This window comes from Fukomys damarensis, unplaced genomic scaffold, assembly GCF_012274545.1.
Source record: "Fukomys damarensis isolate Sample0158 unplaced genomic scaffold, DMR_v1.0_HiC HiC_scaffold_27, whole genome shotgun sequence".
Classification (NCBI taxonomy): Eukaryota; Metazoa; Chordata; class Mammalia; order Rodentia; family Bathyergidae; genus Fukomys; species Fukomys damarensis.
This window is the reverse complement of record NW_022900939.1, coordinates 2,582,598-2,609,736: the sequence shown is the minus strand read 5'-3', so window position 1 is coordinate 2,609,736 and position 27,139 is coordinate 2,582,598. Positions and strand designations below refer to the sequence as shown.

The 27,139-nt window shown below is 40.6% G+C and overlaps 3 protein-coding genes across 3 annotated transcripts; 1 reads left to right on the top strand and 2 right to left on the bottom strand.

Annotated features, from left to right (window-relative positions):
• The first annotated feature begins 1,279 nt into the window (after positions 1-1,279).
• LOC104868439 (olfactory receptor 5B2) lies at positions 1,280-2,218 on the top strand. Its single transcript, XM_010633197.1, has one exon. The coding sequence runs from the start codon at positions 1,280-1,282 to the stop codon at positions 2,216-2,218; it is 939 nt and encodes a 312-aa protein (XP_010631499.1).
• Positions 2,219-8,854: 6,636 nt separating this feature from the next.
• On the bottom strand, positions 8,855-10,158 carry LOC104868363 (olfactory receptor 5B3). Its single transcript, XM_010633123.1, has 2 exons — positions 10,080-10,158; positions 8,855-9,806 (listed from the first exon to the last, which is right to left on the bottom strand). Exon 2 carries the CDS (start codon positions 9,785-9,787, stop codon positions 8,855-8,857), a length of 933 nt encoding a protein of 310 aa, XP_010631425.1. The 5' UTR covers positions 9,788-9,806; positions 10,080-10,158.
• A 14,842-nt stretch (positions 10,159-25,000) lies between these two features.
• Positions 25,001-25,932, bottom strand: LOC104868362 (olfactory receptor 5B2-like). Its single transcript, XM_010633122.1, is given in 2 exon segments — positions 25,001-25,284; positions 25,287-25,932. Coding segments are annotated over 2 exon segments (930 nt in total).
• Positions 25,933-27,139: the final 1,207 nt, after the last annotated feature.

Sequence of the window (27,139 nt, the reverse complement as noted above, 5' to 3'; positions counted from 1 at the left end):
ATAGGAAATAAAATTTCACACAAAACATTGCAAAATAAATTTTAAATTTTTAAATATTGTTACCACACAAGGAGAGATTCAAAATAAAATATTTAAGTCATAGCTCACTATGAATTTGCGATATGATGAGATTATTGAATGAGTTTAAGAACAAGAGACATTTTTCTTACACTCCAATATGGATTTCAAGGAAGTGATTTCAACTAAGCCTGACCCACGTGGATTTGCAGCCACTGCAACCACCTCCATGGAGGAGAGCGAGGCCCTGAAGCCCCGGAGAGCACAGAGAATCGCAGAGGTCCTCGTGTGGGGAAGGGAAACGGGGGAGGGAAACTTCAAGTCACCCGCAACCAGAGCCCTGAGTGTCACCGGCCTGGGTCAATACTGCTTCACAACCATTGTTCTATCCCTATAAGAGCCTGAGAGCTGGGACTCACCAGGATGAGCTTTACACCCATCATCTTACTGTCTGGATCTGCTATACCTGCTGTACCTGATGCGCCTCCTTCCTCAGAACTCCCTATCTCATTCAGAAAGTGTCCACACATTCAGACCTTTTGACATTGCAGAAAAAAATCCTTCCATGTGGGGTGATTTTCTTGTTTTTAGCTCCAGAGAAATTACTTCATAACCTGTAAGTCTGTTCACTATGAAACTAGAACACTGAGTTTGAATGAGAGGAGACAGTGGGTAAGTACACATTCAGTTAGACTCAGTTTGACAAGTAAGACCCTCAAAATCACTAACCTGTCAGACTAAGTTAATATTTAATGTGGGAACACAGTACAAATTGCTATTTAACATCTGTGAAAAGATGAATGAATCATCCAAGCTCCTGTGACCCCTAATTCACATAAGTGTAAGAAAAAAACCCACAATATTGCTGTGAGGAGACAGGATGCACGTGGAACATGTCTGTAGCAGTTTTTGGTAGCTGAGCAATTGGAATGTAAGTTTTTGTGTTTTCAGCAGAAGCAAATTCCTGAGAGATAAATCCACACCATCATTTTCATGAAGGTAAGGAATCTCATTTCATAAATTTATGCATCCTGAAGTTACATAGATGATCTATTAAATTCTTGAGGTTTGAAAGTTTATCAATGTGCATACAATTAATGGAATCAGCTTGGTTTCAAGTAAATAATTTTTCTGAAGAATCTTTAAGTATAAATTCTTCTACAGTTATATAATATATATCCTACTTAGACTTTCTAACTTCAATTCAATATCTTTATGTTTCTTTTTTCTAGAGCAGTAACAGAGGTTCTGGACAGCATCAATGGAGAACAGGACAGAGGTGACCGAGTTCCTCCTGCTGGGACTGACCGATGACCCACACCTGCGGCTTCCCCTCTTCATCACCTTCCTCCTCATCTACACCATCACTGTTGCTGGGAACCTGGGGATGCTCCTGCTGATCCTCCTGGACCCTCGTCTGCACACTCCCATGTACTATTTCCTGGGTAATCTGTCCCTGGTGGACTTTGGATACTCCTCAGCTGTCACTCCCATGGTCATGAAAGGGCTCCTTACAGGAAACAAGGTCATTTCCTACAATGCCTGTGCTGCTCAGATGTTCCTGTTTGCGGGACTCATTGGTGTGGAAAATTATCTGTTGACTTCAATGGCCTATGATCGCTATGTAGCAGTGTGCAAGCCCCTGCACTACGCCACCACCATGACCGCAGATGTGTGTGCAGGTCTCGTCATGGGCTGCTATCTCAGCTCATTCCTGAATGCCTGCATCCATGTTGGTAACATATTCAGCCTTTCCTTTTGCAGCTCCAATGTGGTCCATCACTTTTTCTGTGATGGCCCAGCAGTCATGGCTCTCTCCTGCTCTGACAAAAAAGTTACTGAGCTGGTTCTTGTTTATCTCATGAGCTTTCATATCTTTTTTGCCATCCTGGTTATTTCAACATCCTACATCTTCATTTTTGGCACCATCCTAAGGATGCGCTCAGCTGTAGGACATCACAAGGCTTTGTCCACCTGTGCCTCTCACTTCACTGCCGTCTTCATCTTCTATGGGACCACAATGTCCATGTACCTGCAGCCCACATCCAGTCACTCCATGGACACTGATAAAATTGCCTCTGTGTTCTACACCATGGTGATCCCCATGCTGAACCCTCTGGTCTACAGCCTGAGGAACAAGGAGGTCAAGAGTGCATTCTTAAAGGTCAAGAGTACATTTCATTGTTGGTGGCCCATTTAGGTGTATGATTTTGACTGTACCTTTGTGAGATGAACCACCTCTAGGTTACTTTCTTTTAGCTTTTCTCCAAGTGTTGTGTTACATATTGAGGCATATGTTGAAATTAAATTATTGAAGTAATCCTTACACTTGTGCAAAAATCTTTTGACATGAAAAATGCAATTATGTCCAGCAAAAAATACAGGGTGAGAATGCTTAAAATATCCCTATGTCTCCTGCCTAAACCATCGTTAAGGATATTGATGTATGCATGTTACATGGGTGTTTTTTGTTAGACCTCATGTCAATAGAAATGTGTGTACAGCAGGCTCAAAGATGCCCATAAATACAATCAGTGTTCATGGGGGTCTCATGATGACAAATAGAAATGGATGTGGTAGTTTTCATCATACATGAATATAATGTGCTACTTGTGACAGTTAATTTTATGTTTTGATTTGGCTAAATAATGAGATACACAGGTAGCCAGGAAACATTTTTAACTTTTTCTCTGTGTCTGTGAGTGTTTCCAAAGTGTCTGTTGTTTAAAGTAGTGTATTAGGCAGGAAGATCTGTCTTCTTCATTGTGGGAAATAGCGTAAAAAGTCAAGACAGTGCAGGTTCTCTCTCTCTCTCTCTCTCTCTCTCTCTCTCTTTCTGTCCTTTTCTTGGTCTCCAGTCCCCCACACTCACACCAGGCCCCTCCCCTTCCTGTCAGACTCACAGGGCCCCTGCCAGCCTTGTCTTAGGACAGCTGAGGGAACTTCCGGGACTCCAACACCTCCTGTCATACACCACAGTTCCCCCAACACTCGTCCTCCTGCGTGTCTATACCTCTTCTGCTAATTCCGATTTAGTTGAGAACCACAAATAAAACAGTAGTCTTTAAAAGCTCTAGCTTGATACTTGATTTAGGTAATCATACAAAATTTCTTCAATCTTCTGTGATATTCTTAGGGTCTATTTACATATCAGTAAATATGTTATATATTAAGAAAGAAAGGTCTTCTTGGAATTTAATCAGCAATGAGTAAATCTTACATCTGAAGTGAATTAATATTTATTTCTATGTCATCATTCTGTACATTCAACATGATCATATTTTCTAAAGGATAGAATAGAACAATAAAATGCAGAAAATGCAGCCATCTTTTTCACTTATTCATAATCACTACTCATTCAAATTAAGAATTAAAGCCTACAATATTGCACATTTTTTCTTAATATGATTATAATAGAATTATAATAGAATATATAATTGTAATGTTTGCCACTCATTTCTATTTAGGTTAATTAATTCTCCCTTGCACTCTCCTGTTTTTCCCCTCTTCTATTCCACAGATTTTCTTGCCATTTCTTCACATCCACCAAATTCGGACCACAGGCCCTTTGCTCTTGCTGTCCCCAGTTGGATGTTCTCTCTCCATTCAGGACCCTGACTCAATGGACTCTGCCATGGAGCCCTTCTCTGTCCACCTTCTTCAGCTTCTCAGTCTCCTGTCAACAAGCACACTCTCCCCTCTTGCTCATTCTCTGTACTTGTTATGAAGCCTAATCTGAATTTGAGGTAAAACAACCCAGATACACAGAACAAATATTTAACCTTGACATTTACCTCTACCAAGAAAAGACTGATAACTTTGGGAAACAGAAACCAAAACCCAGCATGTACAGATCCACTTAGAACTGCCTTAGGACCAGCCAGAAACTGCCTGTTATTGGGGGGGGCACAGCTTTGTTCTATAGAAACACCCGCTACTTCGTTGAGCTTCAGGGGGCTCTCAAAGCTCTGCCTGACCTTACAGTTGTGACATCAAGAAACAACCAGGTTTAGTGTCAGCCTGGGTGTCCAAGGGACTGCCTGCACCAACACCCACTTTACTCAGAGTGTAAAGCCAGGCTCCATTCACTGGCAGCAGATTAGGGTCATGTTATGGTTTGTGTCTGGATGTCCCCCAAAGCCTCCTGTGGTCGGGGGCTTTTTCAGAGTTGACTTGATCTAGGGTGTGTGAAGTTGGAATTGATTTGTGATGCCACACTGGGCTCAGGGGCACTAGGATGAAGGGTGGAGGTCTACTAAGTAGCCTGGATAAGCGAAAAGGGGCAGACAGGTGCTGCTACATTCCTTGTTGCCTTTGCTCTCTTCCACCTCCATAAAATGCTGCCCCTCCTTTATGTGCCACCCTGCCTTGGAGCCAGCTGATTATGGACTGCAACCTCTAAAAGAGTGAGCTACAAAACCTTTCTTCCTTTAGCTTTGGATGCTGCCTATTTTGTCTCACCAACAAGAGAAAGGTAACTAGGACAGATTGTAAGCTCGAACTTCGAAATGAATTTAGTGACTGGCTTGGGAAAACGTGTAATAGGCTGATGTGAAAAACAGCATCACGAGGCCTGCCTGTGGACAGAGGATCTGAAAGAGCCATACATTGTTTTCCAGACTTTTGCCTAAGATCAAGTGAAAGAGCACAGTGCTCTAAGACCTGTGGCCCAAAACTCTCAGACATCGGTTCTAGCCCACACCACTTGTTGCTTTTAGCGTCAGTTTTGTACTGAAGTCCAGCTCAACAAGAGACAGTCAACAGCAGTGTGAAGCTTTGTTCTGTCTGTGCTTCTATTGCCAGACTGTGAGTTTTGAGTGGGCCACAGAATTGCATTGTTGGTAGCCAAGACATTGGCCCAAATGTTTAAGTCGGCACATCCATGGTGACTCTTCTAAGATCCCGAACTGTCTTAGCATGAGGAGCTGATGAGTGCGGACAGGGTCTTTGTCTCTACCTTATACTTACTGAAAGGCTGTCAGCACAGGCTATGCTTTCTCAGCAGTCCCCTCAATATGCTGAAAAATCACACAAAATGTGGTGGGAAAAATCTGTGCTTGGCTTGCCTTCTAGTTCTAAAACAGTGACAGCACACCACCAGCACATCTCTGGCAGAACTGAACTCAGACTATGCCCAGTGCTTAAATTTTGGAAATGATACAGGTTCAGAAAAAACAAGTAGCTTACAATTTCTAGGTAGACAGAACACAACTCAAATAAGATTTGGAAGACTAATAAATACTTCATCAGTGCCCATATATTCATCAATTGAAAGAGACACCAATGAATAAGAAACAAAGTGAGATTACTATAAATTCCCTGACATCAGTAATTATTGAGACATTTTCAAAATGCTGTTATATTGTAAACATGTCATAAATACTGCTCATATCTTTAGCATGAAGGTTGAAAAAAATAAAAATAATGCTAACTAACTACATTACTGTGTTATAAGATGGACAACACTTATAGGGGTAATATGGGATACCAAGAATGTAATATAGAAAGGAATGTACTAGTGTATAGCTTTCTTATCCAGAATTTTCTGAAGTTTTATTCCATTCTTAACTTTCACAATAATCTCAAGTGCTATCATTTCAAAGAAACTTCTTATAAGTAAAAGATGGTTGTCATAAGCTTTGCAGTATATACAAATAAAAAATTATAGTAGATGAACCAAATACAATAAGTAAAAAATCAGACCACACACAAATTTATTGTAAATCATTAAAACAAAGTGAAAAAAAAGAAAGAAACAATAATGAAATGAGAAAACAAGTTACAAAATGGCTATAGTAATACACTGCCTGTCAGTAAATATAAATAGAATAAATTATTTCAATAAAAAACATAAGACATGAGTGGATTTTTTTCATTTTTTTATCAGTACATTTTAGGTATAGAATATGCTGACATTCAATATTGGGAGTTTGTACCTCTACATAATATATCTTGGTTCTTATTTTTTCCCATTCCCCTGCCCTCTGTTCAACCCCTCTGCCTCACCCTATTTACAGACTTTGTTTCCATTTTTGCCTTTTCTCATATTATTTCCTTTTCCTCCTATCCTTTCACCTACTCCTTTAGACCTTTTGCTATTTCACATTATGAATTATACATTTTGATTCTTATTTACACTTTCAGTTGCTCACACCAGAGAAACTATTCAGTATTTACCGATGTGTTCCTATTTATTTCACTTAAGAGTATGGCCTCAATGTGCCTACATTTAGTTAAAAATATCTCTAGTTTCTCATTCTTTACGGCTGAATGGTACTTATATATATATGTATATGTATACTATAGATATATATATACCACATCTTCTTTATCCAGTCTCCAGTTGATGGGCAAATGTGCTGTTTCCAAGCTTTAGCTATTACAAATTGTGATGCTATAAATATGGGTGAGCATATAAAGCTGTCATATGATTCTTGTAATTTGGGGGGGAAGATACCCAGCCAGGGAATATCTGGATCAAATGGGTCCTCTAGTCCTACTTGTTTAAGCTCTCTCTCTCTCTCTCTCTCTCTCTCGGTACTAGGAATCAAACTTGAGACCTCGCACTAGTGAGGCAGCAGCACCACTGGGCTAAATCCCCAGCCCCTAAGGTATCTCCATCTTGTTTCCCACAGAGGTTGCACCAGTCTGCACTCCCACCAACAATGAAGAAGAGTTCCTTTCTCCCCACAACCCCACCAGCATTTGTTATTGGTTCACTTCATGATAGCAGCTACACATTCAGGGACGAGGTGGAATCTCAGTGTTTTCATCTGTATCTCTCAAATGACCAGTGATGTTGAGTATTTTTCCCTATGTTTATTTGCTGCTTTTACTTCTTTGTCTTAGAAATGTCTGTTTGTTTCAGATGCCCATTTTTTAATTGGGTCTTTAAATTTTGGGAGTCTGATTTATTTATTTATTTATTTTAGTTCTTTATACAGTGCAGATAGTAGACCTCTGTCTGAAAAACAGCTGGAAAAAATTTTTGCCCACATTGCAGGTTGTCTGTAAGCTCTGTTGGTGGTTTCTCTTGCAGTTCAGAATGTGGAATAGGAATAAATGGTCTAAAGGGGAGGAGGAAGTGGGAGGATTAAAGGAAAGGAAAGAAGGGAAAGAAAAAATATGAAAAAATGGAAACAAAGTCTTGTTAAATAGGGAGGGGTGGAGGGGCTGAAATGGGGCCAGGGCAATGACAAAAGATAACAAGTACCAAGGTATATTGTGTACAGCTACAAATTCCCAATTATGAATGTCATCATACCTACTGTTCTTAATGAAAACTTAAATGAAAAAATTTAAGGAAATAATATTAAGAGAGGAAGACAAACCAGAAGCAGTACAAAAAGGAAAAAAAGGAGCAGAGAATAAAGAGGCAAGAATAGATATCAAGAGTAGAGACAATTGCAAAACCGCAATTGTGTGACATCATCAATTTGATGAGAACACTTTTCAGGCTGACTGTGACAAAAGAAAAAACTAATTTACCAAAATCGTAGATGAAACTGAGGGCTACTCTACTGGTCTTGGAGAAATAAGAATGATTAGAACTGCATATTATGAATAACTGCACACCAACATGTTGGATAACACAGAGAAAATACGTCATCCTGAACACTCACACCACCCACCACGACTACAGAGAAAGAGAAAACTTGAATGTGCTTATAAGTGGTATAGAGGCTGAGTTATTAATCCATAACTTTCCACAAAGAAAAGCCCAGGAATAGATAGTCTACCTTGTAAATTCTCCTAAAAATATAAAATAGCAATATAAGATTATGACAGAAAGAAATAAGGTGAGGGAACTTTAGGGTTCCTACAGTTCTGTAACCAATTCCTGCATCCTGGAGACTTGTGACAAGGCCTGATGATTCTCTCACAGGCTCTCAGGGGACACTCCATGTCCTGCGTCCTCTGGCCTTCAGGGGCTGCTGACATCTACGATCTGTGGACACAACAGTTCAACGTTGGCTTTTGTGGTCAAGTTGCTGACTGCCCTTTAGTTAAATCATGTGACTTCCTTTCATGGAAGACCTGGGATCACATTTAGATCACTCACAGAATTGCTTCTTATTCTTATTAACCTAACCATATCTGCATCACCTTTCTGGGCCACATAGAGTGACACTGGACCCATGAGCCCAAATCTACCATTCCCTCCTTCATGTGTCAGGTGGGTGACTCATACAGATGCTTCAGATGAAAGAGACGGAGGTGGGGGGAGGAGTGGGGGGGGTTTCTTTTCCTCTACCTTTTGCTCTCTTCAGAAAACCCTAAATAGCTTAGAGATGGCCACTTACATTGATGAAGAAAGATCTTTGCTAGTCTACTGATTCAAACACTGGTCTCTTCTAGAAACTTCCTTAGAAATGTGCACAGAAAAAATATTTTACTAGTTACTGGGTGTACCTTAATCCACTCAAATTGACACATACAATTAACCAACAGAAATAGCTACATTATATTTAATTCTGGGAAACTTACCACACCCGTGTGCACAAGTTCTCTAGTACATGTGTGTGCACTTCTGTTGGGCTTCTCCATGCATTTCTTTTATACAAATTTGCATTGACATTGAAAATGAGCCTTCATGCCTTTAACAAGGATTTTGAACATAGACCCCAAGAAACCTTAGATGCCTTCATCCCCATAGTATTTTCTGTGCATAACGTTTTCTTTTTTTCCAAACAACAGGTATTTGAAAGGGCAAACTCATCACTTCAAAAATTTAGTATCAATGTTGACATTAATTTTTGATGGACTACATGAAGACATATGAGGAATGAAAAAGGTTTTGAGCGTTCCCAAAGCAGTAAAGTCAAAATGCCATAGATTATTTCGTCTCCAAAATAATTTTTATGAAAGCACTCTTGACCTCCTTGTTCCTCAGGCTGTAGACAATAGGGTTCAGCATGGGGATCACCATGGTGTAGAACACAGAGGCGATTTTATCAGTGTCCATGGAGTGACTGGAGCTGGGCTGCAGGTACATGAAGATCGTGGTCCCATAGAAGATGGAGACGGCAGTGAAGTGGGAGGCACAGGTGGACAGAGCCTTTCGATGTCCTGCAGCTGAGCGCATCTTTATGATGGAAATAAAAATCAATATGTAGGATATTAAGATGACTAGGAGGGCAAACAAGATAACAAAGCTGGCTACATCAATAAGAACCAGCTCATTAACATATCTGTCAGAACATGACAGGGCCATGACCACTGGAATATCACAGAAAAAATGATGGATTGCATTGTATTTGCAGAATGAGAGGCTGAATGTGTCCCCAGTGTAGAAGGAGGCGCTCAGAAAAGCACACACATAGCAAGATATGATGAGACCTGCACACACTTTGTTTGTCATGGTAGAGGTGTAGTGCAGGGGCTTGCACACGGCTGCATAGCGGTCATAGGCCATGGAGGCCAGCAGGTAATTTTCCACAGTAGCAAATGCTGTAAAAAAGAACATCTGAGCAGCACAAGCACCATAGGAAATGGCCTGGTGTCCTGTAAGCAGCCCAGCCACGACTGTGGGAGTGACAGCTGAGGAGTAGCAGAAATCCACCAGGGACAGGTTACCCAGGAAACAGTACATGGGGGTGTGCAGACGAGGGTCCAGGAGGATCAGCAGGATCATCCCCAGGTTCCCAGCCACGGTGAGGGTGTAGATGAGGAGGAAGGTGATGAAGAGGGGAAGCCACAGGTGTGGGTCATCGGTCAGTCCCAGCAGGAGGAACTCGGTCACCTCTGTCCTGTTCTCCATTGGTGTCATCTGAGAATCACTAGATGCTCTGTAGCAGTGAGGAAAAAAGGAACATAATAAAGAAGAAAATGAAGTTGGAAAGTATATTTACCACAAGAATTTTTTCATTGTAGTGAAAAGTTGTATTTTGAGATTCCCCAGAAAATATGGAATTAAAACCCAATTGGACCCATTCATCGCATACAGGAATCTTAATGAATTAGCTGCCCAATTTTAACGTGTACACATTTGTTACTGAAGTGTAGACAAGTCAATAACTTTACAAACCCAACTGAGTGGATGAACCCATCTGCCACCTCACCCCTCCTGAGCTCAACAGGAGCTGACACGTGGGACTGCACTCCGGTCTCCTCTCAGTGACGCAGGGCGCTCGAGTCATTGCACCGTCCGTGTAAAGCAGGAAGCATAAGAGATTGAGCAGTGGATCAATAGCCACACAAGTGCTATCTGTCAGTCTCTGCTCTGGACCAGGCTGACGTTCAACCCATGCTGAATCATCCCTGAGTCTGTTTAAAATGAGTGTAAGTCAAATTGAATTTAACTCGGTTAACAGTTACTCCCTGTCTGCTTTGGTTCCGTCTCGGTGTCTGCGTTTCCATAATGAACTGGGTGATTGGTTATGTCATAATTTCATCTTGTTTACCGGATGTTCGCTTCCCACTCAAGGTGAACCAGAAAATGAACAAATGTAGGAGAGTGCAATGGTCCTTTTTCAACTACAAAAGTATCCTGACTCAATTCACAAGCTCTGAATTGCTTTTTCATCGCCCCCGGCCCGCACAATCTCGGGTTAATCAAGGCCAGCACTCCTACACGTGTTGACGCGCTGTGGCTAACAGCATGAACTTCCGACTAAAATGAACACGGGGCTAGCCTGGGTCCCTGCAGTTAGACTCCTAGCCTGGCAGAGGCGGAAGGATATGGGGACGTCACCTGCGGAGTCATCCCGAGTGAAGACAGAACAGCGGCGTAGGACACACAGGGTTAGAATCCCGAAGGAGCGGAGGAGAGACCTGTTCTTCGCCACCTACCAGTCACCGGTCCTAACCTAACTCCCTTGGACGTCTTGCTTCCATCTGCCGAACAGGGACAGTAATAAGATAATAAATGAAATAAGAAAATTAATAAAAACACCAATAAAACGCTGAGAGTTAAACTCAGCTTGTCAGGCGCTAGCTTTCAAGTCAGTACTGGGCTAGAAGAACGGTCTTCACCTCGGTTTCACTGAGGTAGATGCTGAGAAGCAGGGCTTCAGTTGTGAGTGTGTGGTCTGCAAACTTCTCTCCCCGATTTGCCTTTTAGCCCACCCTGGAGCCACTGGGGCTTCTGAGTTTCCCAGTATTTCTCTCCGTCCTTGCTTTAAATATATGATTTTTGCTCCTGAAATTCCGTGGGAGCCATTTCTTGTTTAAATTTCCTCTTGTAAATTCATGTTTCACTTTGACTAAATGAATGTTTTTTTTGTCTTAAATGTTTTCTTTTTTACTTTTCAATTTCTTTTTTATTCCATAGCCAAATCTCAGAGACCAAGGTGGAATATTCCCAGTTACCCACTGTCTTTAACTTACAGAATTGTTTTGGCGGCCCGTTCCATGTTGAAAGATATTTTATTTGACTCGAGTCTTGTGTAGGAAGAGTATTTTAATTTTTTTAGACGTGAAGCCTGTGGATGGACATCCGTCTAATACTTTAATCCCCTACCATCTTCCTCCTAAGCCTCTGGCCACATCGCAAGGCTGTCCCTGAACACGCTGTTTGACACCATTAACACACATAGCCAGGTTTAGCATGTACTGCGTTCTAAACCCTAAGGCCTTTATATATAATTTGTGTGTGTGCATGTGCTGCGCTACTAGAAGAAAGATGCAAGATTCGGGGGTTAAAGCAATGTTCACACTAAGCACAGTCTGTGCCTTTACCCACCTCCCTGTAAAGCTGTGTAGACGTACTAGTAATAAGAAACATGAGATGGGGCCTGGGTTTAAAGTGCCGTTCAGAGTATCTTAGCTCCTTTACAACCATTTTCTATCTTAAAGCAGGCTCATTCCACTTTTCTAAGTTTGTTTCTCATGCTTATCTCCAAAGAGAATCAAACTACATCGTGAATAAGATGAAGTTAATACCTAAGCACAAGTGTGTCTTATTTTTATTTATACTTTTTAAGGAAATAAACTCACTATGCCATGACAATCTCTAATTGTCTCTAATGGAAGTTTTCCTATTTACACCCCAAACTGACATCAGGTTTTGGGAAACCTGTTGAAACTTTCCATTTCTCTTTTTAAATAACTCATGGTAAGAATAGCTGTCCCACTGTGTTTGCATGAATTATACTTCTCATCAAAATACAGAATACAGAAACTTACCAGTTTTCTAGAAGAGAAACAACAGTCAATACAGGATATTGAGCCTGAAGTCTGATAATCAGCGGTGAAATACTGCAGAAATTTTATTAGAGCAATTCTTTTCCAGGTAGTGGTCAAAAGGTACCAACTTGTCTACGGCAAGTAAAAAAGGAGGAAAGAACATTAATGTGGACACAGGTCCAAATCTCCCACTAACTGTGCCGGCTTCCTTGGAAGAGTCTCTGACTTCCACTTTATTTGCGTAGAAAGCATGACAACAGTGTGTCTCTCACATATCTCAAAGAATTATGTCTATAAATAACAAACAAAGGAGCTCTACAAAGCAACCTGGGAAGAGGTTTTCATTTAAAAGTCTACCGATGCTGTTCCTGTCTGCGGGTGTTATCCAGGTTTGCAGCTGAAGGCTCATAGCCAGACAGTCACTGGGATGAGAGAATCCTGACCCGCAAACGTGGGGGGCAGTGCTCCTGGAACAACACCATGGACGTGATATGGGCTTTCCGGGGCCAACGCGTGGTTGTCTGGAGAGAATTGTGGAGACCCTCAGCCCTCTGGAGAGTTAACCTGTGGGACTGTGCAGAGCTCCTCACCCCACTTTCCTCGGGAAGAAGCAATTAACTGTCTGCGGGGATCGAGCTGGTTACTTTAATGTGCACAGATAGTTTTGCATTTCTTTTTAAATTTTCATTAGTACGCGTTTGCAGTACATAATGTTTGCTTTCACCGCAGGGAGTGGGTACAGATACTTAGCGTCTTTCTTGTTTTTATTCCCTCCCCATCCCTTCCCTCTTCATTCCATCTCTAGATACCCTCCCCTCATTTTCTTTATTGTTTTTAGTTGGTAATTGCATCGCATAATGATTACATTCATAGTGCGTAGTTGTAGATTACTGTAAATGGCATGTCTTCATGCTTCATTTATATACAACAATACTCTCACTTTTAAGTGTATAATTTTCAGATTTTGTCAACTGTATGGTCACATAAATATTACAATAACCACCTAAACCAATTTATATGAGTTTCTCTTTCATAACTTCTCCAAACTACTTCCACTAACAACACAGGCACAGTTTTATTATGCAAATAATTTTGCTGTCATTACCATGTCCTTATAATAAAGACTACAATAGAATTCTATGGATAACTGTACACTGAAATATTGGATAATATGGATAAATTACAAATTCCTGGAAAACTCTACCAAAACTGACTCCAGAGAAGGAGAAAGGCTTGAATATACATTCATGTGCAGATATTGAATTAATAATAAATAAACAAAGAGTCCTGGAATGCATAGCTTCGCTTGTCAATTTTCCCAAATACACAATAGTAACGTCTGATTATGACAGAGAAGAGAACAGACGAGAGCGTGACTTGGTTTTCTATGTCTACTCTCACTACCACAGACTGGAGGTTTACACCAAGACATACATTGATTCTTTCACGGTTCTTAAAACCAGAAGTCCAGTATCTGCTCACTGGGCTGAAACCAGTGGGTTTCCAGGGGCACAGCCTCCCCAGAACTTCTAGGAGACCCTCCTCCCTTTTCCTTTTTCTTTCCTTGGGTGTGCCTGGCCTCACAACCTGGTAGTCACATCATTTCAGTGTTGTTTCTGCAGTCACATTGCTGACTCTTTACTATATTTAAATATTTCTGGGTGCATTTGTAAGAATACGTTAGATAGTCTCTGGGGTACACGTAGATAATCCTGATAACTGCTCATACTTTTAAAAATTTTAATATCTCTAATCATATCAGCATAGTTTATTTGGATCATATAAAAAACAAGACTGAAAGGTTTAAGAATTAGAATGTGGGTCATTATTGCACCTGTCATGGTGTCATAAGGCAACATTCTGCATTATTTGAAAGTTTTTAATGAATCCAAAATAATCCTACAATGAAATCATTTCAATACTAACTGTAAATGGTTCCAACGGGAAAACCATCTTCATAAACTTCGAAGCGAATGTGCCTGTTGTTCCATGGTGTTCCAGAAGAACAGCATGCCCATCTTAGGACAGTCAAGCCCAACATTCCAAATGCTGAGAGGCTGAAGCCTCCCCTCGCACTGTGACAACACATCAGCTGTGGACACACATTGCTCTGTGTGGTTTCCACATGATGCTGAACTCCTTCTAGGTCTAAGGGAAAGGATAAAGATTCTGATTACAAAATAGAACATAGGGATGCACACCTGTAATCCCAGCATTCTGAGAGGCCGAGGTAGGGTGATTACAAGTTCAAACTCAGTCTGAGCAATTTAGTGATGTAGTGAGACCTTGTCTCAAAGTAGACAGATAGGCAGATAGATAGATAGGTAGATAGATAGATAGATAGATAGATAGATAGATAGACAGACAGATAGATAGATCGAGGTCTGGGAATGTACCTTAGTGCAAAGGTCTTGAATTCAATCACTTAGGAGCAAAAAAAGAAAATAAAAAGAAAAGTAAGGTAAAAGGATTCCACCCTGGAGTAGCATTTAGTAAGCATTTTACCTCTATTATGTCATTATTTTACATGGAGAATTGGAGCCACTCTAGTTAATTGTATAATTCAGATATAAGAAGTAATTTTTAAAGTACGAGACATTCAGTCTTGTTATCTCAATCTTAATTGTGTTTTTACTAAATAGTATTTCTTGATATGTTTCTTTCCACTTTGTGCAGCATGGCTTTTTTTCATTGAGTTTGTTGGTACATTGCAGGTATCCACTCATCAATGGGATCCTGTACCTTTACAGGATGTATCTTGGTTCTTATTTTTTCCCCATTCCCCTACTGTCCCGTCACCCCCTCCACCCTTCGCTATTTACACTTTTAGGGTGAAAATTATGAGATGATTTCAGGTGGTCTACTTGATTCTAAGATCCAGGATTGTCATCAAAGGTAACGGTTGCAAAGGCAGTTTGGGCATCAAGAAAAATATGACACCAGAGCAGAAAATGAGGTCTGTGTCTTCAAATGCGTTGAAATCCTATCTAAAATACCTATTGTATGTGTGCCACGCTGTGACTGTCACTGGTTCAAAGATTCAGCATATTAATACAATTGGACTCAAGCTTGTTTGTTTCATTCATTCACGTGACAAAGGTTTATTGGTACTCTTCTGTATAGCTGTCTTTGCAATGCTGAGAATCACGTTCTGAATGAAACTGGCAAGCTTACTTAACTCGGACACTTTAAATTCTAGCTGCAGAGAGATAATCAAAGAGCAAACAAAAAATATAAAATAGGTGAGAGCTGACAGCACTACAGAGAAAAATGCAGAGTGAGAGGGCTGCTTAGCTGGAGGGTGAAGAGGGACCATTTTAATAAAGGAAGTGAGGGACACCTGCATGGGACCTTGCTGTTCAGGCAGGAATGTGACCAGGTAAGAAGGTCTCACACAGAGGACCACAGTGTCGGGCTCTGAGGCCAGAGCCCGCTTGAGTTCCAAGTAAAGGGCAAGGGGAGGACGGACACAGAGGAGCAAGAGTGACATAAGTCTGGCATAGTGTGACAGTGGTCAGGAGCGCTGACCATCTCACAGCATCTCAGAGGAAAACTGCACATGTGCGTCAGCTCCTTCCTGCATTTTTAGACAATATGAAAATCGGTAACAATACAAAACAAACCTGAAAATGTTTGCGTTTTTCCATCATCTTTTCTCATGCCACTCCCATTTTATCCTTTTGAAAATTATAACATGAACAGTGTGATTTTGTAAAAATGACATGATCGGGGCAGAAATATTAATTCACTTAAGATGCTGTAGTTATGTATCTATAGAAGAAGCATTCCCAAGAAAACAGTGCTTCCACTTAAAAAGTACATCATGTTTCTTGTTAGGACTTACAGAATAATATTGAACAGAAGAAATAAATAAACATAAATTTATGTTCTTAGAACTTAGATCTCAATGTCTTGTTAATAGTTATTATTAAAAACTGGCTAGATTAAACTATTTAATTTTGGAAAATTCCTAAAGGGACACACACACACACACACACACACACACACACACACACACACTCCTGTTTACATACATCTGTGCCACTGTTGCATAAATAGTCTTGTATTGGCAAGTGATATAAAATAATTCACCTAGAATGAGTGCATAATCATATTAATCGAAGTTCTTTTCATGGCTTTTGACAAACAGAAGCCAAGACATTTTACCCATTACTTTAGAGTTAATATATTTCTAAATATAATATTTCCGTCTTCCATTTAATAGAGTTTTGCAGAACTGAGGTTGTAACTTCAAGAATTTACTTCAATGCAGCCTTAAAATATGACCCAGTACAAGGAGAGGAACCACCCCAGGTATTGCATAGCCTAGAACGTGAATATTATAATCCTAGAGACAGTGTTGCTTCCAAAACAACCTTTTTGCATGCATTCTTCAGTCCCTTGTTCCTCAGGCTATAGATTACAGTTTTCAGAATGAGGAGGATCCTAGTGTAGAACACAGGCCTGTGCGAGTCCAAGAGAATTCGTATGTTAATTATCAAGTTCCCAACCAGAATGATGTTGGGGACCAAGATGAAGGATCAAGGACGGGCTGACAAAATTTAGTTCATTGTATTTTGCATTATAATCATGTTTCGGATTACAAACTACTAAATGTGAGAAACCTTTAAAAATATTATTCTAATTTTTATGTTCTATAAATTTAAAAACTGGGATTTAGAAAATAAAATAGTCTAAGACAACATGTCTCTGATGAATATATCTACATTTTTACCTTTCTTGCGCCTTATGTAAAAGCTTACACTTCCATTTTGTTAACCTGCCAGGAAACTCTGGATAGTTTGCATTTATATTCATCTACTCTTCTTAGCAATGTAATGAAGTTAATGAGTTGTTTGAGACACAAGAGGTTGAGTAATTCATTCAGGTTTGCAAACAGTAATTGACAAACCAACAAATCAACCTTCAGACCAAGGCAGAGTGGTTCCTAAGTACAGTCGTGTTAATTTAATTTAAATAAAATTGAATTTAACTCATTCAAAAATTAGTTATCATTTCCATTAAGCCTAAGTCGATATCCGGGGCCTCATTGCCAAGTAGCTGAGAAAGTTGCAAATAGCAAGTGAAGGGGCGATGCTTCACCGAGGAGAAGGGCGAGCCTGGTGAGAGCTTGCTTTTCAGAAAGGAGCACGCCTGTCCTTCTCTTACGACCTGGGCGCCACGGATCCCAAGCTAAATTGAAGCCGCCTTGAACCGTTTCTGCAAACTGAAGAAGGCAGTGAGCCTGCCTGAAAGCGTTATCGTGAGAATAATACCAACCAGGGCATAAAAACAGGGACTGCCGAGCTGGCTTCATCACCCTGGTCGTGGGAAGTTCAAACGCAGAGTCTGTCCTGGCGGGTGGGGACTGTAAGGTCAGGACCTGGATGAGTAGGAGGCACAGCCAGCCCGGGAGGTCCTGAAGCTTCGTTCTCCGGTTCCGGTTGGCCCTTCCTTCTCCACCAGGGCCAGTGTGCTGTTCCGCGCTCTGCCTGCACAACTGGCTCTTCCGGTCTTTCCGGCAGTCATTTGTTCTCTTAGCTTTCTCCTTCAAACACACCTTTTAGCCTGGGGAGTCCTCGCCCCTAACCTTGCTCCCCCTCCCGTGGGTCAGTCCCAGAGACTAAGGGCTGCAGGCTCCCGGTCAGCAGCTGACCTAGCACGAAGGTCTGAGGATGGCAACTCCATGCTTCGTTCTATTGGAGTGAATCATTGTGTGGGAACTGTGTTTTACATCTTTTCCTTTGAATCTGAAAGCTCTGTGAAGGGCCCACCCCTTACTAAACACTGTTTGTTGCCATCTTCTCTTAACATTTGGTACCTTCACAAGCCAAGTCCATGAAAGCGTGTTTGCCGGTCTCAATGCACGTAAACTACAGCTACACTATGCAGCCAGTGACGGGGCTTGCGAGGAAAATGTTCTGTGTGTATTATTATTATCAATAGTATTATTAATGTTGCTATTTTGCCATTCATTAGTGGGGATTTGAAAGTTTTATGGCGATCTAAAATTATATAGCTAGTGTGAAAGACTGTCAAAATTCAAGAATTAAACTCATTTTCCACCTAATCCAAAGTTGGTTACATCACTGCCAAATTCTGTAGATGTGCTAGTAAACACGAGAAGGCGGAGGAACGGTTAGAGAGCAGTTTGGACATTGTTAATTCATTTACACATCTGTTTTAGTTTCAGAAAAAGAGTTCTTTAACTCTTAGTCTTGGTTTCGTTTTTAACCTCCAGTGAGGAGAAGACGGAGAAGAAGAAATGTCCTCAAGCTGGAGCGCAGACGGCTGCTCCGTGCAATTTCAGTTCATTTTCTTTTGAAAGCATCAGCATGTTTCATAAGAAACATCATACTCCCTATTAATCAAAGTTCTGAGCTTTATTCCTCAGATCCATCTCAGTGTTTTTTTACAAAAGGTTTTAAAACATTTTTTTCTGTTTACAAATAATCCATACTAAGCATAGCTACCCCAAAGTTTTGCATGAGTTATTCTTCTCACTAAAAAAATGGGGAATACATTGTTACCTGTCTGCTAAAAGGAAAGGAGTAATCAATCCTGAATGGTGAGTCATAAATCAGAAATTCATCCACAAAATAACATAGAAATACTACTGGAGGAGCTCTATTCTGGGCAGTGGTAAAAGGATTCCAACACCTGGAAGGCAGGAAAGTTGAAAGTAAGAACATTAGCATCAGTTTGGTCCCAAATCTCCAGTCGCTTCTTTGTGTAGCCTTATTAGAGTCCCCCCACTTCCTTTTTAGCGCTAAAATAAACACAAGAAGATGATCTGTCTCCCGTAACTCATGAAGTGAACTGTAATAACAGTGAAAAGTCTATAAAAGTTACTAAGTAGTTGTCATTTGAAAGTCAAGGGGTGCAACCCTTATTCTGAGGTATTTTCCTTGACCAGGTTGGAGGTTTGTAGTGCGCTCTCAGGCTGGGAGAAGCATGTATGCTTTGATTTATACCTGTTAATACCTTGATCAATAAAGGACAGTCGGACCGGGTCAGCATGCAACGAGTCCTACCGAATTTCACACGCTTTCATGTTTGTGCGAGAGACAGAGAGACGTGCACGCTCAGCGGCGCCCCTCCTAAGGACGTCGGCAGAGTCTCACTCTCCTCTCCCGGGGAGAAGCAAACTGCCTGCGGCCGGGACAGAGCTGGCTATTTTCTGTGAATACGCATGTTTTCTCTATTACGTGTTCTTTCTTTTTTTCATTTTCCGATCCATGCATAATTTACATACAGAAACATCCGTACTTTTGTATTATTGTTGTTGTTATATTACCACTCAGTAAGGAGGAGTTGAAAAAGTTATACGATGACCTAAAACTGCACAGCTAGTGGGAAGGGCTGTCAAAAATTCAAGAATTAAACTCACTTTCTGCCCAGTCCGGAGTTGGTGCTGCTGGTTACATCACTGTCAGTGTCCCTCCATGTACTTGGGCCTCTGCAGTTAGGCAGGAACCTGTAATTCCTCAAGACACCGACTGAGGGAGAATTGGTACATTGTTGGGGATTTCACAATGTGCTTTACTCCTTTCCTTTCTTGTCATGATTAACAAGGAGGCTTAATGTTCGCCTAGGTAAGGGTGAAGTCTTCCCCAGTTGTGTCTTGGTTTGTAGTTTCAAGCACATTTTCCAGTCAGACCTAAAACAGGGCTGTAATCATCTAAGAAATCTCTCCAGGTTTAAACTTTTCAAAGTTGAGAGAGAGAGAGAGAGAGAGAGAAGAGGGAGTTGTGAAAGCTGCTAGAGACAAGCAAACTGTCACAAATGGAATTCTTAAATCATACTAATAAATGATTTATCATCAATACCATGAAGTCTAGAGAAGTTTGGGTGACCTCTATAAATTATTGAAAGAAAAAGCTATCAACTGAGAATTCTACATTGAGCAAAACTTCAACAATCACAAGCAAAAAAAAAAGATGTTTTCATATAAATTAAAGTTGAAAGTTGACCATTAGTAGTCTTTACTTATAAAAACTTAAAAATGCTTTTAAGTTATTTTAAATTATTTTAGGTTGAAATAAAGCACCCAGAAAATAATTACAAAATACTTGGAGAAATAAAGAAAACTGATAGAGAAGACTATATAGCTAAATAATAAAAGCCAGAAATATTGTATTTTTGCTGCATTGCTTCCCTACTCTTCTTGTTATTTAAAATATAAATGCATAAAATATTCATTATAAACTTATGTTAATGGGTACAAAACATATGAAGATGTAACTTGTAATCATGACAAACTAACGGAAGGTGATATTACTGTAGGAGCAGGGTTTTATATACTGTAGGAATTACTTTAGTATTAGTAAAACTGTATTTATAAGCTTTGACATCAACTCAATTTTCATCATCACTGAGAGAGCTAATGTGGAATTAAAATGGGCATGAGAAGAGAATCAAAGGTGTACCACCACAAATTAAGCCAAAAAGGAAGCAGTAAAAGGAAATCATGAACTAATATAGGTGTGTGTAGGAAAATGACAGAGGCAAAGCTTTTCGTCTTACTTAACTGAAACTTTTTGCTGGTTAAAAGCAACTCCTGGTCTCCCTCTCCAACCAGGACCTGTCAGCGACCACTCTGCTCTGTTCTAAATGTGGCTGTGAGCTGAGAGTTGGGGCTGGGAGCCATTCATCACCCATGACTGACTTAGTTCACTGAGTATAATGGTCAGCTGTGTGCTGGCTCAGTTCCTTTCCTTTCTCCCTGAAGGAGAAACTGGAGGATTATGCACCTTTTCTCAGCCCCTCACAATCATGCAGCCAGTAGGAGACACCCACTCCTGCTCCCAGGTGGTGCACTGGAGGACAGGCACTCTGATTCCACCTTCTTCCCCTGGGCCAGGATGACTGTGCTAGAGCCAGGCTGTTCTGGCTCAGGAGAAAGCTTACACAAGTGAAGTGCAACAGCTCTTCCTGTTCATGGGAATGTGCCATTCGGTTTGTGCTCACCTCGATTCTGCAGTTTGACTCAATTATGGAATTCTCATACACATGTAGTTGTTAAATCGGCCTTTCTGTGGGTGGATGGGGGCTGAGGCTTTTTGTTCTTTGGTGTTTCTGATGTAACTCTCCCAAACCTCTTTAATAGAATGAGAGAGAGAAAAGCCTGCAGGATCTGCTCATTACCCAGAAAAGGCGCTCATACAAATGTTACACACATGCACTGAAGACAAATGGGTAGTGATCATGCTTTTCTCACAATACTCTAGTTTGATCCCCAGCACCATACAAAACACGTAAAGTACAAAATCAAAACATGCACATAACTAGTAAAAAAAGTGAAATTCTTCACCTTGAAAAAGAGAATTTGTTGTTAAAAACCCACAACAAATAATATTCAAAAGTGAAAGGCTGAAATCTTTCCATCTAAAACAGGTAGAAAATAAATATTTCTAATTCCGCCCCCATGTTTAAAATTATACTAGATGTATAACTAGCAATAGTCATGAAAAACGAAATAACATCTATCAAAATTGGAAAAGAAATAAAACTATGTTTTCAGATGATGTGGTCTTATGTAAAACAAATCCTAAAGAATATACAAAACATCTGCTAGCTAATATATTTATGCAGCAAAGAGATTCAAGATCATGAAACAAAATCAGCCATATGTTTATATGTTAGCAATGAACCAAAAAAAAAAAAAAGTAAGAAAAGCATTCCATTTATAGTAGTATCTAAATTACATTAAATTAACCACGGGTATAGAAGGTCTACATTTAGAAACTCAACATTTTCCAGAAATTTCAATAAATGTAAAGACATGCCTGGTTCATTAATTTAAAGACTTAATCTTTTTCAATGACAATATTTTATGGTGATCTAAAGATTTAAGGGGATTCCAATCAGAGTCCCCAGTGGCCTGTGAGCAGAACTAAGAACTGCAGAAGTTCATGTGGGGTGTCAAGGTGCCCTGAAACCAAGACAATTGTAAACCTAATAATAATAAATTAGAAGGATTTGTCTTCCGATCTCAAAATTTATTACACATACAGGTGTAGTATTCTATATTAACTACATAAATAATAATGGACTCGAAACAGGAGCCTAAAAAAATACATCACTAATGAGATGACTTTTGTCTTGACTCCACATCTATTTACAGAGGGAAAGAATAGTTTCTTCAAAAAATGATATTTCGACAAATGGTTATGCATATATAAGAAAGTAAAATTAGATCCTATTACACACCGAAGATGATCAGTTCAAAGTGTGTTAATAACATAAATATTAATTAAAAGCCATAAAACAGAAGGAAATATGGCCTTGGATTTGACATCGAATGAATGATCAACAAAAGAAAAAATAGATGAACTAGACTTGATCAAAGTTGAAGAAAACAGTGGAAGAACATGTCAGTGTGCTTGGTGATGGCTTCTTCTTTTTTGTGCCAAAACAACAGGCACAAGAACAGAAACAAAAATTAAACAAGTGAGATTATTCAAACTAAAAAGCTTCAGTATGGCAAAGGAAGCAATCAGTAAAGAAGCAATCCATGGAATGAGAGAAAATATTTGCAGCCATTTATGTGATAGGGGATCAATAAAAAGTATATATAAGGAAGTCCTACAACTCCATAGCATAAGAACAAATTACCAAATTTTTTTTGGAGGGGGGACAGTGGGTACTGGGGATTGAACTCAGGACATTGTACCTGCGAGAAAGGTGGTGGAATGACTGAGCTAAACCCCCGGCCCCAAATAACCCAATTTTAAAATAAGCAAAGCACTGAAATGAACATTTCTTCAAAGAAGACAACAAACGGAAAATAGGTCTACAGAAAGACGTTCACCATCTCTAATCATGAGGGGAATGAAAACCAAACCATGAGCAGCTATGCTTTTGTACCTGGGATACATATTATTTTTTAAAGGTAATCAGGATTGTTGAGGATTCAGAGAAATCAGATCTGTGAAGTGCTGGTGTTGGTGGGAATGCACAACTGTAAGGAAGCTCCTCAAATATCTAACAAAAGAATCACCAGATAATCCAGCAATTGTAAGTATTTTTGTTTTTACCTGTTATTCTTATTATTTTGGGGGGAGGGGTGGGCTACTGGGGATCAAACTCAGGACCTTGAACTTGCAAGGCAGGTGCAACACCACAGAATTAAATCCGCTGCCCTACCTGGTATTCTTGTAATGAAACAGTCAATAAAAACAGACAACATAAGCAATTGAGGCTGAGGCACTGAAGAACATCTCACTCAGAGCACATGTGCAGTGTTGAGTTAGTGCAAATAAGCAGAAAATCCAGTGATGTCAAAGAAAAATGTTAAGACATAGATGTTTCCAAAAGCTTTACTCACGACTGTCAAAACTTGGAATCAACCAAAACCTCCTTCCGTGGGGGAACAAAGAACATGAGTCACATGCAGGCAATGCGAGATTACTCAGAGCTGAAGCTAAATGAGCTGCTGTTAAGCTATGAAAGACCATGAGGAAACAAATGCATATTGCTAAGAGAGAGAACGCAATGTAAAATCGAGCCACTACTCTCTGATTCCAACTCTCCAGCTTTCTGGAAAAGGCAAAATTGGAAATAAATCCATCAGTTGTTACCAGGGGCAAAGGGAGAGGAAGCAATGAATAGGAAGAAGGCACAAAGTTTTTAGAGCAGTGAAACAGCAGTGCTATAATGAGGGGCTCATGTCTTATGAGGGGCCTCTAAATACGTGGTGAATATTTAAATTTTCAAAAAATTACAGTAAAAGATACATGGCTGCTAACCCCCCTCAAAATATTTCCCCTTGCTTTGAATGCACTTGTCCCCTTATTTTTTCTTTTCTGAAGCAGTTCAGGACCTCCTAATTCAGTGAGAATCTTTTTGTGGTTGCTTTGATGTTCCAAATCAATCCAAAATGATTTAGAAATTTTACAGCAATTTCTGTCCAATAAAAACATTATGGTGTGCCTTCACTCACCTTATTCACCAGGTCTAGTACTGTGCAATTTCTGGCTCTTTTCCCAAACCAAAATGACCATGAAAGGGAAACATTTTGAAGTGATTCAGGACAGTGAAGCCGCCACCACAACAGGTAAACACATATGAAAGAGGATTTACAGAACTGCTCCAGAAAAGGGTGCAGGATGGGGCAAGTGTGAACCGAGCAGTATTCTGAGGGTGATCATGGCTATGTGTCTTCTACTCTAAAAAATTTTAAGCATTCACTATATTTTTATCACACCTTGAATGTTTGTCTAGACTGATAAAATATATTCAACAGCCATAGTGAATCCCAGCATAGATAAGAGTCTTGGGGTGATGTATCTCGTCTGTTATGGTGAACGTCCCACTGTGTGGGGGGATATTGTACTGCTAATGGGGGAAGTGAAGAAAAAGGGTATATGTCAGATACCTTCACGCCATCGTTGTGGTTATTTAGATAATAAAAATAGGTAAATTCCAATTAATTGTTTGGATTATTTTTATTAAAAAAAATAGTCATACTCTATTTACCTCTGATAAACTTCCCACTCCGATGTGTATGTGCCCACAAGGGGTACATATATGTTTGTTTCCTGTTTAACATGGATGCTTGTTTTAAAATGTGTTGGGGAAAAATATAAATAGAACCAATAAATAAGCTAAACTTCACTATGAAGATTTCACAAGCAAGTCCCAAAACTTCTAACAATTCATCTAGGCCTTGCTTATATAGATGTTACATTTCTGAAATGTTTTCTTTTTATTACACTACAGATTTCCAAAGGTGCAAAGATATTAACTTAGAAATGTCTATGCATTGTGCAGCTTAAATATAACTCACTGCAGGAATGCCTGAGAACAATGAATTAAGATAAGTATACACAATACAAAGCTAAAAATGCCATCCTTATGTAGAAATTGTTGCTTTCTCAATCAGCTTCTTGAACGCCCTCTTGACCTCCTTGTTCCTCAGGCTGTAGACCAGTGGGTTCAGCATGGGGATCACCATGGTGTAGAACACGGACGCCATTTTGTCAGTGTCCATGGAGTGACTGGAGCTGGGCTGCAGGTACATGAAGATGGCCGTCCCATAGAAGATGGAGACTGTGGTGAGCTGAGAGGCACAGGTGGACAGAGCCCTCTGGTGTCCCTGATCTGAATGCATTTTCAAGACGGTGATAAATATGAAAAATAGGAGGTCAAGATAACCAGAAGAGCAAAAAAGACATTAAAGCTTGACATAAAAACCAGAATGGTTTCACTGATATGTGTATCAGAGCAAGACAGAGCCACGACTGCTGGAATATCACAGAAAAAGTGATGGACCACATTGGATATACCAAATGAGAGACTGAATATTTCCCCGATGTGAAAAATGGCATTCAGGAAACCACAGATGTAGGAGGCTGTGGCCAGACAATCACACACACCTGTGGTCATGGTGGAGGTGTAGTGCAGGGGCTTGCACACTGCTGTATAGCGGTCGTAGGCCATGGAGGCCAAGAGGTAATTTTCCACAGTGGCAAAGGCTACAAAAAAGAACATCTGAGCAGCACAGGCATTGTAGGAGACGACCTTGTTTCCTGTGAGGAGCTCAGCCATGACTGTGGGAGTGATGGCTGAGGAGTAACCAACATCCACCAGGGACAGGTTACTAAGGAAGAAGTACATGGGGGTGTGCAGACGAGGGTCCAGCAGGATCAGCACAACCATTCCTAGGTTTCCAGCCACATTGATGAGGTAAATGAGAGTAAACACGATAAAGAGAGGGGTCTGCAGCTCTGGGGAGTCAGTTAACCCTTGGAGGACAAACTCTGTCACTTCTGTGCAGTTCCCCATCAATTGGTTGGAAACCGTGAGATGTCCTATAGCAATGAGGAATAAATGGAGTAAGACACAAAGCAGATACTTAGCCAAGTCTAACCCACTCTGAGATTTCATATGACCCCAGTTAGAATGGCTATTATTAAAAATAACAAATGCTGATAATGATGTTAAGAAAAAGTAACACACGCACTGCTGGTCAGAAAGTAAGTGAAAGCACCCATTATGGAAAACAGTGTGAAAGAGGCTCTGAAAATTAAAACTGGATCCTTCATGGATTAAGCATTCCTACATAGGGGTACGTGACCAAAGGAAGTGTCCTTTACAGAAAAACAGGTGGAACTGAAAACATTACAGTGAGTGAAGTAAGTCAGACACGTGATCTTACTCTTATATGGAAGCTAAAAATGTTTATTTTAATGTGATTACTAGAGACCAGGAGGGAGAAGAAAGTCTGGGTAGAGAGAACCAAAAACACAGTCAGGAGGGATAAATTGTAAGGCCCCACAGCACCATAGGATGAGCATCATTCACTGTTGCGGTTATTTGCTTCATGCAGAACTGAATGCAGGGCTCTGGATCAATGCAGCAGCAGAGAGAAGCAGCAATTAAATTACAGATGGCCCAGGGTGCGACGAAGGTCAGCCAGGGATGACGCCACGAGGCAGTGGACACACCATCCACTGGCACACAGCTTAAACTTCAGAGCCAGTGGGTGAAATAAAGAAGGAGAAGCCCGATTACGAAGTGAAACCACCACCAAACCGGGCACTGCTCCCGGCACAGTTTGAAGATGGAGCCATTCGTGAAGTGAAGAGAAACCTCGGTGAAAAGAAGCCCAGGGGCGGCAGTAGCTTGATGCTCACCCAATACCATTCCTTGCATAGCCTCCTTCATCCCATCTGGAAAATGAAAGTACTGGTAAGACCTACCCACAGCTGTAATTTTGAGAACTAAATAAAATAATCCTCAGCGCTATTTGAGACACGAGGTTCTCCCACCAGGACACAGCCCAGACAGAACCTGAGATATTAACGGAAGTATTTCCTCATTCACAGGATGGGCTCCCGGATGAGGGCTGGGACCAAGCTATGCCGGGAAACACACAGCACCTTTTAGGGGAAGAAGCCAGGAGCACGGAAGCCGGACGGTGCTCACCCCAGGCCTCACGATGCTCAGGGCCAGCCCAGCCAGGGGGCTCCCTGACCAGACAGGGTCAGAG

Bases quoted from the DNA above. Each gene is read 5' to 3' on its own strand.
- LOC104868439 (XM_010633197.1), top strand. From the start codon at position 1,280: ATGGAGAACAGGACAGAGGTGACCGAGTTCCTCCTGCTGGGACTGACC.
- LOC104868363 (XM_010633123.1), bottom strand. From the start codon at position 9,787: ATGACACCAATGGAGAACAGGACAGAGGTGACCGAGTTCCTCCTGCTG.